Raw genomic sequence first — 20860 nt, 5'->3', positions numbered from 1 at the left:
ATTGACATAAAACAGGAAATGTTTAGTCTGAGTTCATGTCAGACAGTGAAAAAAAGCGTGTCCATTTATAGTGTATATAAACATCTGGTTTCAACTGTATATGGGAACCCATCGTTGCATATATTTTACTTACGCACCATTAATATATTTCTATTATTATTTTACGAAATATATAGCTATCTCGATTTCCCAGTGTCAATGTAAGTAACAAGGCAACAGGAACAAGTAAATGTATAATTGTGCAGTATTTATTTTACAAACGAAATCTATCGTGCTCATTCCGATTTCCGAGTGTAATGGAAGGCAACAAATCTAATACGTCACAATTTCTCCGCCCAGACGACGGTGCGCGCTCCTGCGGTCACACATATCGAAGAAGTAATTTTGCGCGCTCCCGCGGCTTCACGGCACTCGTTTAGTTAGAGAGCAACCACGAACCCTTTCGAGATAAAACACGTTTTTTTTGTGTGTTTTTTTTAGTACTTGGACAACAAAACGCTGCGCCATTTGGAGAAGAAGGACGTACATTTGGCGGTCTCTGTTTCCAGGATGCTTTGGCAGCTGAAAAACGAGTTCCGGTGGTGAAATGTCTTCATTTTCTTTTCTTTTTTTCTGCCAGGAAGTTGGAAGTAGTCGCTTTGGAAATGGTTTTGAGCTTTGTTTTGGTCGGGAGAAGTTGCGGTGATCTAATCGCACCGTGCTGTAGTTTGTCGCATTGTTGTCTTTGAAAGACAAAGGTTTGTGGTCGTTTAATTAAACCAGTTCTGCGAAGACGAGTTTTGACCCTATTCGGCTTCCCTCCCCTCAGTTTTTTTGTATTTTTTTTTTAATGTGTGCTCCAAAATAGGATTCCATGAAAGTCATTAAGTGAACGGGACACCTTATTTGGGCACCTCCAGATGTTTATCCCGAACATATTTTGCGTGTTTTCCCAACATGTCAGCCTCCGCAGTGCCTCCAAAGGAACACTTCCAGTCTAAACCCCCGACGTGACCGCTTTTTATTTTTGTTTTTTTCTTTCTACCTTGGGAACTGTCAATCATCATTTTGTGTTTGTGAGACCCGTGGACCCCCTGTGGGCAACAACATGGCGCCCAGCACGCATGCGCTCTGCCTGGCTGCGCGTGCCCGCTGAAGGAGGAGGATGCGCGCGCACCACGAGGACCATACCTGTCACCGCGGGCGGAGGAAGGACATACGTCTGACCAATCAGGTGAGGAGTTGATTGTTATGCCATGATGACGTCAGAACACGTCCCCAGAATAAATGGCTTCATCAGCGCTTGATTAAGACGGGCCTCCACCAAGGCCAAAATATACATATTTTCCACCAACACCAATTTGTCACCTGTCATACAAGTGTGAAAATAAGTGATGCTATGAAAAATAAAATTACTTCATTTGATGTTTTTTAAACAACTTTAACTGTCATACAAGCTTCAGAAGAAAAATACTCCGTAAAAAAATAAGAAGTACACTAAAGCAATGTATTCTATGATGTTAGTGTTTTTTTTAACAATCTTAACTGCCATGCAAGTGTCAAAAGAAGTCAACCACCATATAATACAAATGCAATGAATGAAATAAAATGACTTACCCATAGATGTTAGCATTTCTAGCATTCTTAACTGTAATACAAGCATAAAAAGAAGCCAACTGCTGTGCACTAAAACTGTTATAACAATTCAACCCTTTGTTAGCATTTTTTGTTAGCATTGTTATCTGTCATAAAATTGTAAAAGGTCAACAGCTGGATAAGATCAGAAAAAAATGAAAGTATTTACCTTTGACGTTTTTAGTATTTTTAACTGTTATACAAGTGTAAAAAGAAGTGAACCGCTGTGCAATATAACAAAATATTTAAACAACTTTAAAAGTTTTTAAAGTTGTTTAAATAACTTCAGTTTTTTTTTAAACAACTTCAGTTTTTTTCGTGTCTTTTTTATTATTGATGCCAACTTTAGACATATTCTGCTTAGCAGCCGGGATTTATAGAGACGCGTGGCTATCATCTAGTATTTACAGTGTTAAACTATACCATTCTACAGGTATATAATGGTGTAGATTTGTCCATTCTAGTTGGAAAGTTGATATCTTCTGCGCATACCCCAAAAAGTTTGCCGTTTTGTAACATTCTGGAGCACAGCAGGTTGACTATGAGAGAAGTCATGTGCTACATTCAAGTCCAATCGGTTAACAAGACAACTGCATTCTAGTCGCGAGGTTTGGTAATGGGGCGGAGGGGAGAATAAAATGCGGACTGGGAAAAACAGCCTCAGACTAAACCGCTCGGGGGAGAAAAGGGGGTGCTGCGTGTGTGTGTGTGTGTGTGTGTGGGGGGGGGGGGGGTGAGGGGGTGTCCTGGAAACATGATACAAGGAAAATAAAGCAGACACAGCAGAGTGGCCTGGTAGAGTTGCTGCCTCTTCTGCATCTAAAATTCCCCGCATTCCTTTCGGAGGCTAATGAGAATCAGGAGCGAAGGCAGCAGGCTGCAGTGGGCATCCCATAGCCTGTTCTTGTACTTCCCAGCATTCCCTGAAGTAACCACCTTCAAGGCCTCTAAACACCTTCCTTCCATGTTGGCTGGCGTGTATGCCAAGCGGCGGACGCTTGAAAGCAACGTGGCAACGGGCCGCCGGCGGACATGCCCGGCATTCCTGTGGTGGGATTACGGGTTGTTGTCAAGGGCGCCAATGCCCTTTACAGGTTTTCACATAAAAAATAATGGACGTGGAAATAATTGTCCCTGGGGTCAAAATGTCTCTGCCATAAAACTTTTATTAACTGTACTGGAAATGTTTTGACGGTTCCGAAAGAGTCAAATTAATTTAACTACCATAAAATAAAAAACATAAAAATAAATGATGATACTGTATAGTGTTCTTCAGACAGTACATAAACTGGGCCAGACTAGTTAATGGCAGTTCAACATACAGTATTCGAAGCGAGCAAGACTCATTTCTAGTAAATCAATAGAGATGGTACACGAAGCAGGACAGGTCAATTGCTAGCGGTGTAGCAAACGGTACAGAAAATGGCCCAGACTCATTTCTAGCATTGCATTAGATGATACATTAAGCAGATTAGAGCAACAGGCAGTACACGAAGTGGGCCACAGTATTTGCTGGCAGTGTTGTTGACAGTATGTGAAGTGGGATAGACTAATTGCTGACAGTGTAGCAGAGCTAATACATGAAGCGGGACAGACTAATTGCCGGCACTGGTCCAGACATTGCATGAAGTGGGGGAAGACTAATTGCTGGCAGTGCACTAAGACTACACCAAGTTGCCCAGAGTAATTGCCGCCAGTCGGCATAGCGTACACGAGCCGGGCCAGACTAATTGTTACAATCGCAGCAATTAGTCTGACCCACTTCATTTACCATCTCTGCTGCACGACCAGTATAGAAAATGTAGCGGGCTCGGCGACTTGCTGGCATTATTAGCAATTATTCTGGCCCACTTTATGTACTGTCTGCTGCACTACCAGCAATTAACCGGGTCCACTTCAAGTGGTGTCTCTGCCGCACTTCCAATACTGTTCGTGAAACAGGCCAGCCTAATTGCTTGCAGTGCTGTTCAACTGTTAGCGATTACCCATCATCTGTTTACAAGCGTTCTAAGAAAGTCTCTGTGTTATGTCGACCTACGTCATGTTACATTCCTGCGAGAGTCGGCTTTTTTTGGCCAAGATGGCAACCCGCTCGCATCCTGACAATTGTTGCGCGTCTGGCTGATAACCTTTTGTCTTCTCACATCCTCCTGGAGGAAAAACATCACCAAAAAGCCCCATTTTGAAGTCTAATGTTGTTATTTTGTGTTTGCCGCAGTTGGCCCGGCAGGGTTCTGAAGCTTTGAAGACCACGCCAGCGTCGCCACAATGAGTAAGTCCAACAAAACGCAGACAACTTGAAACAGACCTTTTCGGTTTTCCTAAAATAATAAATAAATAAAAAATACAACCTGTGGCAGCTGTCGGAGTGTCGGGCGGGTGAAGGGTCGGGTTTCAGTGCCCTAAGAAAGCGGAGTTCTGCTTCTCCCGACTGTGATGTCTGTCCAAGCTACACAAGACCAAATGTTTGCTTTACTTGTAAGGCGAAAAACCTACCCGGTTATCAAACGTGGGAGAAGACACATCGAAAAGCAGCTTTTTCCCTGACATTGATGGTGTGAAAGGTAGCAGCATGGAATAGAAGGATTAATTTGAACAGAGAATTTCCCAGCTTCAGAGGTAGAATCTGAGGTGGCACGATGCCTGTGTGGAAGGGAATAGCAGAAAGCCAGCAACCCAAACTTCAACACCTGGTATTCTCTCTGTTGAAACACGCAAACTGATGAATGCGCCAATTTTGGGCATAAGGTATGTGAATCGTGCTAAAAGTTTGACACCGGCAACAAGAACATCAGACATGTTCTTGACATGGCAAGACGAGAAGGAACTTTATTGCCTTTCAAACTGCATGCAGCACTGTGAAAAGTACGAATACAAAATGGTGGTTGAATTCATCCCGTTGATTTCCCGACTTCCGAGGTGATACCAGAAGTTACGCCTGTGTGGAAGGGAATTGCGGAAAGCCAGAACGGGGGTGTGAATTTTAACGCCAAACACTCACTTTGCTCTGCCTGTTATTTTGCGGAAATCCTGTGAAGAAGTTGGGACTGTGAACTACAATGGTGGACAAAAGCTTCAGCCTTTTTCTTTCCACCTGTCAAAGCCAACTTTTTCCTGACAGTCATGGTGCGAAAGGTACGGACACGGAATCTGGGGTTGAATTTGCCCCAACGCTCACTCTGTTCTAGTCACCAGCAAATTTTTCGGGTTCGTAGGTAGTAACAGAGCTTTTTTAATAGCAGAAAGCTGGTATGGCATGACACATGACACTTACTCTATTTTGTGTTTAAGGCAAATGCTGAGAAAAGCTGTTCTGTTACGACTGATTTGCTAATTTTGTTAAAAGAAACAAAAGTTTAAAAGAAATAAAAGTTCTTTTGTTAAAGAAGTTGACACAATAAAAAACAAATGAGGACATCTTACTTCTTGACATTTGGCAATCTTTAGCCCCTTTCACACTGCCCATCAGAAAATGTAGTTTGTCCCCGTGTTCTTTCTTTTTGTGTTCTTTCTAAAAGAACGCTCATAAATCTATCACTGGTTCAGCAATTTTTTATAATAGTTTTTTTGTGTTCTTCCCATTCTGGAAATGACCATTGTCCCTCCATCAATCAGTGTCCAGCCCTGCCCTTTAGGTATCTTATTATTGCATTTCGTACCCCTACAGAAGAATGCAAGAAAATTAATAGAAATGAGAAAATGGCGTACCAAATGTTTGCCGCATTTGTCGTCGTCCAGATGAACGACAGGCACTCCACTCCATCATGAAGGACCTGGTGGCCCTGCAGATGACGCGCCGGCAACCCGTCCTACCATATGACGGCGGCGGTAAACTCAAGATACCCGCTCAGGCTAATAAACAGGTGGGTCATCCCCAATTTTCTTTTCTTTTTTTGTAATTAGTTTTTTTCCTTTTAACTTGAAGCTTTGCATTTATTTTCTCTCAGGAGGACATCAGGATCAAGTTTGAGTTCTCAAGCGAGAAGCGGTGAGTTTGTTGACAATCTTTTGTATGCATCCCACTGGAAGAAAACTTTTTCAGCGAGGTTTACTGGAAAAGTAATACAAATAAATATATGTATTTCTGGCGGCACGGTGGACGACTGGTTAGAGCGTCTGCCTCACAGTTCTGAGGACCCGGGGTTCCATCCCCGGCCGCATCTGTGTGGAGTTTGCATGTTTTCCCCGTGCCTGCGTGGGTTTTCTCCCACATCCCAAAAACATGCCTGGTAGGTTAATTGACAACTCTAAATTGCCCATAGGTCTGAATGTGAGTGCCAATGGGTGTTTGTTTGTATGTGCCCTGCGAGTGGCTGGCAACCAGTTCAGGATGTACCCCGCCTCCTGCCCGATGATAGCTGGGATAGGCTCCAGTGTGCCTGCGACCCTAGTGAGGAGAAGCGGCTCAGAAAATGGATGGATGGATGCATATGTATTTCTCAGACACTACACTAGACTAACTGCCGTAGTCGCAGTATTGTTGGATGCACAAGCGGCTTTCACGCTGCCATGCCCGGCAAACAGGCACATCAGAAGTGTAAAATTAAGACGGGCTCGCTCACAGACACATTTTCCGAAATGAGCAGTTAAATACATTGAACCCTCACTACTCGCAAGGTTTAAGGACCAAGCCCAGACACAAATAGTGGAAATTTGCGAGTAAAAATGTCAAAAATTGAGGGAGGTCCAGATTGCTATTGGCAGTGGTAGAAGTTAACAGCTTATGAGCTGGTAACGGCTAGCTGCATAATGTACTGTACAGTAACTGATCCACTGATGATAGTTCTTTGTGTTATATGTACTGTATGACAGTATAACAGATGAGGGAACAGTATCTATGCATCACTAAGTCAAAATGTAATCAAATGGAGAATAGGAACGTAGTAATTGGTATTTTTGTGTTTTGCGAAGGGGGTATGTTTCCCAACCTTTTCTGAGTCCAAGCACATATTTTACACAAGAAAAAAAATGGTGGTGCAAGTTAGTTTATAACATTATCCACTAGTAGCAAAAAATTGATTATCAAATTAATCAACAACTATTTTGATATGGATTCATCATAAGAGCCATTGTTTAACTTAAAAATGTCCAAATCTTCTGATTTCTGCAGTCCTCCATGAAAGCAGACTGATTATCTTTGTATTTAATCAAAAAAAGACATTTGCAAACATCTGATTTTACTTTGGAAAACAGTGATCAACTTTTTCCATATTTTCTGACATGCTACAGACCAAACCATAATCAATTTAAGGAAAAAAATAACAGTCTCAGTCAGTGTTTAATCTATTATGAAAATAATTATTTGCTGGCTTGCAGTCATAGTATGAATAACCTTTAATTGACGTGGTTGAATCTGAAGCAACCCGAGAAGTGTATAGCAAAACGAGTAGGGCTTTGCATTAATCAGTACCCAAGAAGTAGTTTTGGATGATTATTAGTAATAGTAATTGGGAAAAAATATTTTGCAATAAACTTTAATTCAAAATATTTTTTTATCTGATTACTTGATTAATCAAATGAACAACTGATACAGATACAATAATCAATTATAAAAATATTTCATACCGGGGCAGCCTTGGGAAAACAAATTCTTAAGGCATGCCACCAAAATAGTCGATAATTATGTATCTTGTGCCATCTAGTGGAAGAGCATTTGATTGTTCTGCCTGTCACTAAATGTAAATAGCATAGATAGTTGAACAAAGATACATTATTTGCAGTAGATAAATAATTTTTGGACCAATTAAGTGACATTGCATAATTTCCCACAGCACACCTCATGGGTACATAATGATAATTGAAAGGGTTCACTGTATTTCTGTAACAAATATAAAAAGGTCAATTTTACATATGATCCCTTTAATTTGTAGAAAATGGCATAATTTGTGTGCTTTAAAACAGTTCTCCAATCTGTTCCTCTCTTTTTAGAATCCTCATGTTCGGCCGACCCATACAGTTTGATGACGTCCAACACAAAGTCAAGCTCGTGTTTGGCCAGCAACTGGACCTCCATTATATGAGCAACGAGGTACGAGTCCACTGTTGTCGTCGCGCATGTGCCTTGTAGACATGCGTGTTGCCTCCCAGCAGTTGTCCATCCCGCTGCGAGGCCAGGATGACCTGGATAAGGCCGTAGATCTGCTGGACCGAAGCGCCAACATGAAGAGCATCCGGATCCTGCTGCTCGCACAGGAACGCAATAATGTGAGACAGACAGAAACACACACAATGGACAGGCCTTCACAACACACTGTTGCTGCACTGTTGTTTCTTCACCGCACAACAGTTGTGAAAACTGGATTGCGATGGCCAAGTGTGTTCACAAATAATACTATTATGCTTCCTTAGCATGAGCAACTTCTTTGACTGAGTGAGGGGTCCTGCAGTGACTCACTACTACAGGATTCAAGTGCTATTCCCACCTTTTTAAATGACCTGATCTCCATCTTACAGGCCCCCTCGCCATCCCAGCACATGCCTTGCAAGCAGGTTCGAATCAAGGCCTCACAGTCCACCGGAGACGTCAGCGCAGTATACCCGGCCCTGGAGCCTAGGGGGCGCCACATGTCCACCGGTAAGCTGCTGTGCTGCCTCTTTGTTGCAGAGTCGACGTTTTTTAAGATAAATAGTTATAGTAAAAAGATGGCAAAACCCATGGAAAACGAAAACAACCGATTGGGTTATGTGTCCGCAACAGGCTGCTAAAACATTGATTTGACGGCCTTCAAAGTGCATTTAGTCTTAACTTTTAGTTTTTCTTTGTTGTCTTCCGCTGGATGAACAGGTTCTCAGAACGCGGGGCGCAGCTCGCCACCTCCCGGCTACGTACCAGAACGCCAGCAGAGGATCGCTCGACAAGGTTCCTACACCAGTGTCAATAGTGAAGGCGAGTTCATCCCGGAGACCAGTGACCAGTGTGTAAGTCAGATTGTACTGAAAGTACACAATTTATGCACGTTTTTCACAATGTAAAAGAGTTCCCGATGTCTGTGTGGCATCCTTTCTTCAAAATTCACTTCATATCAGGGGTGAGGAAAGTTTGGTGTTAAAGGGCCACGTTTGATTTTTACAACATCAAAAGTCATTCTTGGATGAGATTTTAAAATAATAATAAATAAAAAGGTAAAATGTGTATGCAAAGTCCTGTCGTCATTTCTTGCATTCTTTTATTAGCCCTTTATTCCTTAAAATGAAATTCAAATGTTTTTCTTAATTTTGTATTTAGTTATATACATAAAACTATTTTTATATATTTTAAATACATGAAAATTATAATTTTTTTACTTCTTCTATGAATCAATCTTTGGTAAATTGGTGTCGCAGATCCAAGCATGTGGCGCATGCAGCAGACACAGCCAAACACAAATATCTCATGAATAACTCAATTTCCCCCCTTTAGGTTAGGCTATATTTTAGCTATTATAATTGTTTTTTGTGTATTTTTTGTTTTGTTTACTGTTTGATTATTTATGTATGTATTTATTTTATTCTGTTTGTATACGAGCAGTTAAAAACACTTTTCGATAAAATGTCTCTCTTAATTTAATTCAGCTATTATTTAAAAAGTTCAATTCTTGCTGTGTGTTGAGTTTGACTGTTGTAGGAATCTTGTTGTTGTTTTTCCCTGCAGGTTCTGGATCCCTGGAGCAGTGCTGAGAACTCAGTGTCTGGAAGCTGTCAGTCTCTGGACAGTAACTCAGACAGGTTGGCATTCCGTAACTCTACTGTAGATATACATTGTATTGAAAGTTTATTTTCGAACAACAAATTAATAAAACTTCCTTCTTGTTTTGTTTTAAGTCACATTGTAGGATTTTGTATACAGTACTATCAACGAAGTGTCAAAAAAACAACTGGTAAAGGGAAAAAACATAAAACAGTGTACTGTAGTTGATAACAAGCAGTGACAGCTCTTTTTTTTTTTTTTTTTTTTTTTTTTGAAGTGTCTTAAAAAAAAGTTAAGCAGTTAAGTTAACATAAGCAGTGGTAATCCTTGAATGCTCGCTGATCTGAAGTTTAGCACGACGTTCTACCATCATGCACGACAGCTGGTGAAACTCGTTTTGTGTGATTTTTGATATTATCCTTATATGTTCGCTCGTTAATTTCACCAGCGACAAAGGATTTAAGGCTTGTCGGCGAGCTTAATATTTTGTGTATAGAGTTGAACTCTTCTGTCCCGGCAGCCCCTCCCTGAGGAAGTCCCGCATGCACCGAGCCAAGAGTTACCCAGACAACCGACAAGAGTTTTCAGGTGAGAAGACACACACTGATAAGGCCCTTTTCACGCTGTCCTTCAAAGCTGGAATTTTTCTAGGTAAAATAAAAAATAGTAAAGAAAAAAAAAAATTTTCAAAACATTTATTTATTAGATAATTGGTTCATTTATTTATTGCATATAATATAGGCCCTTGTAAACCCTAATCAAATGAAAAAAATTACACACACAGTGCCGTGAAAAAGTATTGGCCCCCTTCTCAAATTCTTAATGTTTTCCCCGCTTTAACGTTTAAGATCATCAAACAAATGTAAAACCAACCGTTTTCTATAACTGCCAATGAGTCTTTAACATCTCTGTGGAGATATTTTGGCCCACTCTTCCTTGCAGAATTGTTTGAATTCAGCAAAAATGGAGGGGTTTCGAGCATGAACAGCCTTTTTAAGGTCATGCCACTGCATTTCAATTGGATTGAAGTCTGGACTTTGACTAGGCCACTCCAAAACCTTCATTGTCTTTTTTTAAGCCATTCAGAAGTTGACTTGCTGGTGTACTTGCCGCCAAACCCAAGTGTGCTCCAGCTTGAGGTCACAAACTGATGGCTCAACATTCTCCTTCAGGATTTTCTGTTAAAGAGCAGAATTCATGGTTCCATCCGTCACAACAAGTTGTCCAGTTCCTGAAGGAGAAAATCAGACCAAGACCATCACACTACCACCACCATGTTTGACTGTTGGCATGATGATCTTTTTCTGGAATGCGGTGCTACAGTTACACCAGATGTAACGAGACACACACCTTCTAAAAAGCTCAACTTTCATCTTTGCAGTCCATATAATATTCAGCCAAAGGTCCCGGGAATAATTCCATTGTCTTTTTTGTAAAATTAAGGTGATCATTTTATGTTCTTTTTGGTCAGCAGTGGTTTTTGCCTTGGAACTCTGCGTGGATGCTATTTTTGCCCAGTCTCTTCCTTATTGTTGTGTCATGAACACTGACCTTAACTGAGGCAAGGGAGGCTTGCAGTTGTCCTGAGTTCCCTTGTGGCCTCCTAGATCAGTCATTGCGATTCTCTTGGGGTAAATATTTGTAGGCCGGCCACTCCTAATCTTAAACATTAAAGTGGGGAAACTATGCAAAAATACAAGAATTTGAGGAGGGGGCAAATCATTTTTTGTGTCACTGTAATCAGTACATAAATTTTTTTTATTGTGTGATATAATTTGTTAATTTATTGTAAATAATACAATAGGAAATTGTGAAACAAGCAATTTTACTTTTTAACATTTTTAAATGTTCTATTAAATGATTGGTTCATCTTTTGTAAATAGTAAAATAAAAAAAAATGTTTATATATATATATATATATATATATATATTACATTTCACACATTTTATTTTATTGAATAATTTGTAAATTGATTGTAAATAAAGTGGGGAAAAAAGAGATTTAAACATATTTTATTAAATGATTGGTCAACTTATTGTAAATCAAAATATTTATATATCCATTACAAAACAGAGCAAGCCATTTTCACCACTTTATATTGGTCAATAATTTGAAAAGACAACATACCCATGTGACAAATAGTTTCTGCCTGATATACAGTGTGTGTGTGTGTGTGTGTGTGTGTATACATACACACACATATATATATATATATATATATATATATATATATATCATACATTACATTATTTATACATTTACTTTTATATCTATTATTTAATCACTGGTTAAATAATTAATAATATTAATTATATAGAAATATGATTAAAACCTGGGAATTATTATTTTATTATTACTAAAAAAAAAAAGTATATACGTGTAATAATATTTTTTTTTGTCCATTTGAAAAATCAAATGTCCTTCAGCGCAAATGTTTGGCCACCCCTGGACTGTATATTAATTATATTTCCACTCTGCTTTCAGACAGGGAGAACCACGTCTACGACCGCATAGTTGGCAAGGGAGGCACGTACCCTCGCCGTTATCACATCTCGCTGCATCACAAGGACCTCAGCGAAGGTACCACCTCCACCACTACGTCATGCAGAAACACGTCAATCAAACGCTTCATTTTTATTTGTCGGCGTTAGGGCGGCGCACCTTTCCGCGCATCCGCCGCCCGCAGGGGAACCTCTTCACCCTGGTGCCTTCGCGCCGCTCTCGCAACGGCAGCGAAGAAAGCGTCGGCAGCTGGCAGCTGGTGGACACCCAGGGCAGGCTCCGACCACAGGAACGGCCCGTCGCCCATAAATGTACATATGACATCAATATTCTGCGACAGCAAGTTGAACAAAATGGAAGACAGGCTTTGTTTGTGTTGGGTTTTCCAGCGCCCAGTGCTCCGGTGACGTGGCGGCGGGGCAAGCTCCTGGGCCAAGGGGCGTTTGGGCGGGTGTACCTGTGCTACGATGTGGACACGGGACGGGAGCTGGCTGCCAAACAGGTCCAGTTCGATCCCGACAGTCCAGAGACCAGCAAGGTGAGAAGAGCTTTTTTTAACGATTGTATAACCGATGTGTCATCGAGGAATGTTAAAATATAACTTCAAATATTGCTTTAAGGTTTTACGACAGCCACAGTTTGACACTGGAATTGATCATTCACATTATTTCTTTCCTGTTATTCGCCCAACATTCCAACCAAAATGGCAAACTTCCTGTTCAATTTCAGGCATACCTTCTTGAGATCAAACTTCGTGTCGAGCAAATATACAAACTTGCAAATGCCGAACCACGAATATGGGAGGTTCCACTGTAAATCAAGAGGTCTGGAATTCACTCAAAATGGCTGCTTTCACTAAAATGGCCGACTTCCTGTTCAGGTTCTGACATGACTCTTCTAGACCGAATTTTGTGTTGATTTAATATAATAATTTATTATTATTTTATCATCATAACTGCCCCCTAGCGGGGTCTTTTTTGGCCCCGCTAAATAACCCTGGAACTAAATTAGGACAGTAGTTCGTACAGTCCAAACACACAAAAATCCTCCCAAAGTTCTAAGTTCTAGGGGAAACTTCCTGTGGTTGGACTTTGCCTATACTTGTTACGGGGGTCCTGACTGTCTAAATCCTTTTTACCTAATGATGCAGGAACTATTAGTTCTTGGTAATAGTGGGTCATTGAACAAAGAGTTTCCCAGTGAGACCTCTTCAAAGTACTACCCCACCTAATAGGGTTTGACTTTGTTAAAACGTTTTTTAAGTTTTATGGTGATGTTTGGGATTGGGTGGCACTGTGGCCGACTGGTTAGCACATCAACGTCACAGTTCAGAGGTCATGGGTTCAAATCCGGGCTCCGGCCTTCCATGCTTGCGTGGGTTTTCTCTGGGTGCTGTGGTGTCCTCCCACGTTCCAAAAACATGCATTAGGTTAATTGAAGACTCTAAATTGTCCGTAAGTGTGAATGCTGACAGGCTCTGGAAGGCTGCTAGCTAACTAGTTAGCCTCCAAAGAACCTCAAGCTAATGTTACTGTTAGCTTTAGTCAAGCTGGAAACACAATTGCAACCTGAATGATGAACTTTTGAATCACCTCACGTCCTTCCTACAAATAATTGATTTTGGTAAATATATTCAATCCTATCTTCCTGCGTTTTCATTATTTTCATTTCCTGTTTTGTGACAAAACTCAAACCGGTCCTGTCTGTCATTGTAAGGTAATCCTCTCTGCCTCCAGGTCAAAATATTTGGTGTGATTTAATGATTTGTCATCTTTTGATGGTCCCTTTTGTTTCAACCTTTTCCATGGTCCCTGCAGGAAGTCAGCGCATTGGAGTGCGAGATCCAGCTGCTGAAGAATCTTCGCCACGAGCGCATCGTGCAGTACTACGGCTGCCTGAGGGACCGGAACGAAAGGACCCTCACTATCTTCATGGAGTACATGCCCGGGGTGAGCAAATGTTCCTCTCTATGTTCTTGAGCCAACTTGCAGGTTTGTCGAAATAATTACGACATGTGAAAATATGTTTTAAGCGGGAGAAACATTTGCTGTGTCTTTAGTGGGGAAGTGATTTTGTTTCTTTCTAGGGTTTCTTCCTTCCTTTCATCTCTTTCAAAGTTCACCTCAGTGTGTATTCGCCACTGGGCAAGACCACAGGTTCAGATTTTTTTTTTTTAATCCCTGGAAAGTGAAAACTGAAAGAAAAACACAACTGTTCTTTGTACTTGTAGTTCCTGGAACAAAAAGGAATCAAAAGACTACCCACATGTCAGGGTCTTCTTTTGGCCCAGATAGATTACCCCCAAATTAAAATAAGACAGGAGTTCCTGCAGTGCAAACACACAATGGTCCTCCAAATGTTTTGCATTCCATTGTAAAGTTCCTGTGGTCGAAATGTGCATTAAGACCTTTCCACCTACAGTTTCAGGAACATTTAGTTAGCCAAAAGGTTACAATCAGATCAGTGGCAGCTGGTCGAGCCTCTTAAAATATTTCCACTTCAAGCTTCAGTCACGAAGTTCTTGGGACTTCCACTTGCACTATTCCCTAAGCAGGATATTCGTTTGGTAGCGATGGATTACCCTAATGCTACACTGAAAATACATTACAGATGTAGTTCCTAGTTCCCTGGTTCCATGGATGTAAGTAGCAACGTGACAAGATTTCCTAAAAATGACAGTCTGTCAGAATGATGAGTCGTTTTGGAATGGCCACTTCAACCACTAAGAATTTTTAAAATCGGACGATGGGATCCGGAGAAATAGATTTTCTTGTGTCTGAAAACATGGCCTCTTTAGGGAATGTTTTTGTGTGATATTGCCTAGAGAAAATCTGGTCACAAAATGCCTTCAAATTAGAGTAAAACAGTATAACTTCATTATTTCTCAACATAGCTCCTGGACCCTTTGGGTTCGTCTGCTACTCGGGGAATCTCTTCTCCGATTGGCTGACAATTTTCAGCTAAAAATATCCCCCAATAAGCTTGTACGGGGGGTTCTCCAAGTCGACACGTCAAAATTACCGTGATGTTTCACAGTGCGTCACTTGCCCTAAAAACTCAAACGTAAATAGCGTTAATTGAACATTATTCATGAGAAGAGCAGTGTGGGCAGTAGATTAAGGTCATGTACTTTAGTAATCAATATTTTTTTTGCCCCTCAATGTATTTGTTAGGGAGGATTTTAAAGGTGTTTGAAGTGCTCATTCCATGTTTTTTTTTTTGTTTTTTTTTTTTTAAGAAAATTCCACAAAGATGGCGTCCACCTGTCACGTTGCTAATGTAATGTAATGTAATGTCTTGCTTCCTGTCAGGGCTCTGTCAAAGACCAGCTGAAGGCTTACGGGGCGCTGACGGAGCACGTGACCCGGAAGTACACCCGTCAGATTTTGGAGGGAATGTCCTACCTGCACAGCAACATGATTGTGCACAGGGACATCAAAGGTAAACCATTTTCTTTCACGGCAGTGGTTGGGAGTAAGTCACACATGTGAAAGTAGTAAGTCTCAAGTCTTAACCTACAAGTTTCAAGCAGGTCCCAAGGGACTGAGGCAAAAATCCAGCAAGACAAGTGGCATCCCTACTAAATTTCAATCAAGTCCACTCAAGTCGTTACTTGGGTTAAGCAAGTCATAAATCAAATCAAACACTTTGCACTCTATCTGGACAGTGGTGCCTTGAGATACAAGTTTAATTGGTTACATGAATACGCTCGGCACTCCAAACAATACTGTCTCAAATCGTTTTTCCTCATTGAAGTGAATGGAACTGCCATTAATCTGTTCCAGGCTCCCACCCCCAAAACATTTTTGTAATGTTTTTTGATAAGGAAAATAGCGCTCTGTAATGTCGTATTTTATTTAAAAAAAAAAAAACAGACTAATGACATGATTAAATAGAATGGAAATAATTGCTTGCTTTAATTCTATGAACATTCTGCTGCTCCTTTTGGTGTGCGCGCCTTGGCCACCTTAGGGCAGTATTGTACAGACATACGGAGATATAGTACATGGAGACCTTCACAAGTCACTTCTCAGTAAGCCGTCATAATATTAACGTAGCTTACCTGTCTTTATGGGGTTTAGAGTGATGTAGTTACTGTGTTTCTCATCTTTGAGTTTTGAAACTTACATGTTACCTTTTGCTTTTTCACTATTTTATTAAAAATCTAATTCATGAATCAAAATGTAAAGCTCTTCTGCACTCTGCATTATAGCATACTGGTGGGTCAAGTCAAGTCTTACATAAATTGGGCAAGTCCCAAGTCGCCTTAAATCTGACTCTAGTCAAGTCGTGTGACTGGAGTCACCCGTCTGTGTTTCACGGTACCAAATGTAGAATGACGGCGACGTACATTTGACTCTTAGGGGCCAACATTCTGCGCGACTCGGAGGGCAACGTCAAGCTTGGTGACTTTGGGGCCAGCAAGCGTCTGCAGACCATCTGCATGTCTGGAACTGGTATCCGCTCTGTGACCGGCACCCCCTACTGGATGAGCCCGGAAGTCATTAGCGGGGAAGGCTACGGCAGGAAGGCCGACATCTGGTGAGTTCACACACATCAGACTTTTTTTTTTTTTTTTTTTTAAAGAAATGTCAGCGCACAATGCAAAATGTACAATATTTAGTTGCATAAGCACTGTTTCTGACAGCTTCTTAATACTGTATCTGTGTTGCATGGGGCCAGTCAAGGATTAGGGTTTACAAATTGGGCTTCAAGCCAGGGTTAGAGTTTTAAAGGAGGGTTTCAAATCGGGGTTAAGGTTTTAAAGTAGGGTTTAAAGCCAGGTTTAGGGTTTCAAGTCAATCTTAGGGTTTGAAAGCCAGAGTGTCAATCTAAATTCGGTTTTCAAAATAGGGTGAGGATTACAAGCCTGGTTTAGGGGTCCTCACTCTGGTTTCAAGGCAGGGTCAGACTTCCAAAGTAGGATTTAAAATCCAGGGTTAGGGTTTCATATTAAGATTTCAAGCCAGCATTAGTTAGGGGTTTCAAGCCAGAGTCAGGGTTCCAATTTAGGGTGAGGGTTTCAAGTGAGGAGTCGGGCTTCAAATTAAGGTTTCAATTTAGGATTATAAACCGGGATTAGAGTTTCCAAGGAAGGTTTTAAACCAGGGTTAAAATTTAAGTAAAGGTTTGGGTTTCAAATTAGGATATTAAGCCACATCAAGGTGCACATTTTAAACAAGGGTAAAGATTTCAAGTTACAGTAAGGGTTTCAAGGTAGGGTTCAAGCCTGTGTTAGGCTTTTAAAGTTAAATTTTAATCCAGGGTTAGTGTTTCAATGTAAGGCTTCAAGTCTGGCTTTGGTTTTTAAATTGATGTTTCAAGACAAGGTTAGAATTTCAAAGTCGGGTGTCAGGCCTGCGTTAAGATTTCAAAGTAGGGTTTTCAAACTAAAGTATCAGTGTGTGTGTGTGTGTGTGTCTTTCCAGGAGTCTGGGCTGCACGGTAGTGGAGATGCTGACGGAGAAACCCCCGTGGGCCGAGTACGAGGCCATGGCGGCCATCTTCAAGATCGCCACGCAGCCCACCAAGCCTCTGCTGCCGCCCCGCACCTCTGAGCAAGCGCACGACTTCGTCCGCCGTATCTTCGTGGAGGCCGAGCTGCGGCCTGGCGCCGAGGAGCTGCTCAGACACCCCTTCTCGGACAGCTAACTTGGATGTCGCGTGTAGCTTGTGGAGCTACCGGTGGAAACGCGCAGGTGGGGTGTTGAAATCCAAATACTGTCGCTGGTTCTTCTTTGAATGCGAAGGCCACATTCGTAAGAGCCTTCAAGAGTTGGCGCAGAGTGATTATGTCATGCTGTCCTCTTTCGGTTGGCCCATGGTCTCCTTTAAAATTCAAAGTAAAGTGCACTGTATGGACAAAGGTATTGAGACACTTATCCATTGGTGTGGTTTGGTTTCAAATGAGTGTTACAAGCCTGGGTTAAGCTTTCAATGTGGGGTTTCAAGCCATACCTGTAGTTATGGTTTCAAGCGTTTTCAATGATTGCTCAAATGAGTGGTGTGTCCCAAAACGTTTGTCCACATAGTTGTTCGTATATATTGTAAGCTATTTTTAAATTGTTGTTGTGTATTAAGGAAAGAAATGCAAGTTGTAGAATTGGTCTCAGAAAGTGTGTAGTCAAGCATCATGCACTATTGATCGGTGCATGATTGATTGTGGTTCGGGGCTTGTCTAATGTTGGAAAAGGTGTTTTGCAGTAGGTTGTTTTTGAGCCATGTCACCAGGAAGTGACTGCTGTTGCCTTTGTTGTTGTTGTCGCCAAATCCACTCACCAGTCACCATTGACCTTAATGAGAGGTTAAGTTTTCTATGTTTTATTTCTGTGTTAAAAAGCAGTCAAAACCTCAAGAACAAAGCTTTAACAATCGTAAATCTAATCAGATGCACTTTTTAAAATGAATGTTAAAAATTAGATTTGTATTTACTTCAAATGTGATTTTTTTCAAATGTGATTTTTGTTTTATTGTATTTTTTTTTTATTTATGCCCCTGTGCCAGTTCACTTGGATTTCATATTTTTTATATATATTTTGTTGTATTCTAGTTGGTGTTGTTTTGACAAAGAATGAGTTGAAAGCAGCTGGTTTTGCAGACTTGCAATCCTGTTTCTTTTTAATTTCACGCAGGAAACAAACTCTGGCTGGCCGAGTTCTGTTTGGGGGCACAAACAAAATGTTAATTCTGCATTTCAAAGACAATCGGATGACATTGTTAAAAATAGACATTTTAAAATACATTTTCCTTTCTTGCTTTTCAGATGTAATTCAAGAGCATGTGAAGGTTTGTTGGTTGAGCCAAATGACGACTTTGTTCACCTGGGGCGGGGTCCGTGCAGTGGCCACAACATTAGGTACACCTGCACCATAATTATTATTTTTATTTTATTTTTTTAAATCAATACAACAGCTATCTAGAATCCCAATAATAATAGAAAAATATACAAAATCTTTCTTTATTTTTATTATTTATATAATTCAAATTAAAAAGTATGATGTAAAGACATAAATATATTCATATATAATATATATATAATTTACATATACTAGATTAATATTGGCAGCACGGTGGACGACTGGTTAGAGCGTCAGCCTCACAGTTCTGAGGACCCGGGTTCAATCTCCGGCCCCCCTCTGTATGGAGTTTGCATGTTCTTCCCGTGCCTGCGTGGGTTTTCTCCGCGCACTCCGGTTTCCTCCTGCATCCCAAAAACATGCATTAATTGGAGACTCTAAATTGCCTGTAGGTGTGACTGTGAGTGCAATTGGTTGGTTGTTTCTATGTGCCCTGCGATTGGCTGGCAACCAGTTCAGGGTGTACCCCGCTTCCTGCCCGATGATAGCTGGGATAGGCTCCAGCACGCCCGCGACCCTCGTGAGGAGAAGCGGCTCAGAAGATGGATGGATGGATAGATTAATATTTTTTTAAAAAATTTAATTTGTTTTTTTATAACAGTATATAAAAGGTATATATATGTATAAAAAACATTTTGTATTGTGTATTTTAATGAAAATATAAATACACTTATTTTTAATGATAATGATTTATTTTTGTATTTTTTTTGGTTTTGTGGTTGTCATCTTACTGATAGCAGGTCCTAGTATTTTCTTTCCCCATTTTAGCCAATTATCAAAATACTCCAGGTAGTGTCAATCAAAAATTACTCCTGCGGTGGTGTCTTGAGATACGAGTTTAATTCTGTGTGCATATTAAAGAGGGAAAATAGCACTATAATATTGTACGTTACAAAAACATAAAGTAATGACAATCAAATAGAATGTAAAGAATTAAACCTTTTTTGTCCCACTCTTTGCTTCAATTCAATGGACAGTTGACGTGTATGCACCTCAACCACCTGGGGGCAGTATAATGGAGACATACAGATATACATGGAGACAAGGGAGATGTCACAACACCTCAGCACTATTAGTCATTCTCCGCAAAGGATAAAGAATATATGTCTGTGTGTATTGATATATTAGCTGCCTACATGTGTTACTCCACACTACGTGTTCAGATATCTGTTGCTTAAAGGGTTTTAACACTGCCACATAGATGCTATTTGTTAGCCGCTCGAGCTATGGCCTTTCCCATTATGTGCTAGCATTAGCATTAAACTGTGGTGGTTTTAGAGACAAGGATGAAGAATTGCTCACTAATTCTATCTGCCTGACTGCTGCTTGTTGTGAAGCGAGTTGAGTTCGCTGCCATCATACGGCGCTCATATCTCACGTTTGCGCTCCCAAGTCCAAGCCAAAAATCATCTGAATGACCGCTCGTACCTCGAAAACCCTGAAGTCGAGTCACTCATATCTCAAGGCGCAACTATATTATCATTATTATTATTATTATCATCATCATCATTATTATCATCATTCGCAGGTGCACCTAATGTTGTGACTAATGATTGAATGCGGATTCTTCATGCTAATGCTAAGATGCTAAAAAAACAAAAACAAAACTTGGGTTGAACAATGAGCATGAGCTAGTTTAGATGTCTCTATATTTTCATGCATGTTTATGTTTACCTATTTTGTATCATGACGGGACTTGCAGTGCAAAGTCAAAATGTATTTTACAGAAAGAGTTTAATGACTTTTATGTCTTTTTTATGTATACAAAGTGCCTTCTAGAAATAAATAGTTTTGGGAAATGTCTTGCCTAAATGTGTCTTATATTTTTAATAACATAAAATTGTGTTTGAGCTGCAGCGTTTGTGGACGTCAAAATTTACCAGGCTACCGTAACACTTCAGTTTTTAGCCAAGTGTTACGGCGAAAAAAGTGCTCCCTTGGTGATGTCCTAAGGCGAGCGAAACAAGTGCACCTGTGTGACATGACACGGTCGGTTTAAGTGTTTCAAACAAGGCTTCGAGTTTCAAATTGGGGTTTTCAAATCAGCATTAGGATTTAAAATAATGCTTTGAAGATATTGTTAATGTTTTGAAGTTAGGGTTTTAGCTTTGGGTTAGGGTTTCAATTTACGGTTAACCCTCAGTTAGGCTTTCAAGTCAGGGTGAGGGTTTCATGTCCGGGTTAAAGCTTCAGATGATAGTTTCAAAGTTTCATGCCAGC

General features: G+C 40.5%; 1 protein-coding gene across 3 annotated transcripts; it reads left to right on the top strand.

The window, feature by feature from the left end:
* Positions 1-361: 361 nt before the first annotated feature.
* map3k3 (mitogen-activated protein kinase kinase kinase 3) lies at positions 362-20430 on the top strand. Of its 3 annotated transcripts, XM_061701107.1 has the most exons (18): positions 362-1213; positions 3833-3886; positions 5353-5477; positions 5562-5602; positions 7543-7642; positions 7702-7818; positions 8068-8188; positions 8399-8532; positions 9245-9318; positions 9801-9868; positions 11766-11861; positions 11933-12094; positions 12173-12321; positions 13601-13732; positions 15095-15224; positions 16148-16325; positions 17213-17482; positions 18547-20430. In XM_061701107.1, exons 2-17 carry the CDS (start codon positions 3883-3885, stop codon positions 17433-17435), a joined length of 1854 nt encoding a protein of 617 aa, XP_061557091.1. In that variant the 5' UTR covers positions 362-1213; positions 3833-3882; the 3' UTR covers positions 17436-17482; positions 18547-20430. The 3 variants fall into 3 exon arrangements, with proteins under 3 accessions (XP_061557091.1, XP_061557092.1, XP_061557090.1); XM_061701108.1 differs by having other exon boundaries at positions 7705-7818; positions 17213-20430; XM_061701106.1 differs by having other exon boundaries at positions 17213-20430.
* The last annotated feature ends 430 nt before the right edge of the window (positions 20431-20860 follow it).

The sequence above is a fragment of the Phycodurus eques genome, chromosome 16, assembly GCF_024500275.1.
Source record: "Phycodurus eques isolate BA_2022a chromosome 16, UOR_Pequ_1.1, whole genome shotgun sequence".
Taxonomy (NCBI): domain Eukaryota; kingdom Metazoa; phylum Chordata; class Actinopteri; order Syngnathiformes; family Syngnathidae; genus Phycodurus; species Phycodurus eques.
Note: the sequence above shows the minus strand (reverse complement) of the source record. Positions and strands in the feature narration are given on the sequence as shown.

Coding starts and splice junctions, on each gene's coding strand:
- map3k3 (XM_061701107.1), top strand. Junction 5,603..7,542: donor GAGTTCTCAAGCGAGAAGCG/GTGAGTTTGTTG, acceptor CTCTCTTTTTAG/AATCCTCATGTTCGGCCGAC. Junction 7,819..8,067: donor TCGCACAGGAACGCAATAAT/GTGAGACAGACA, acceptor TCCATCTTACAG/GCCCCCTCGCCATCCCAGCA.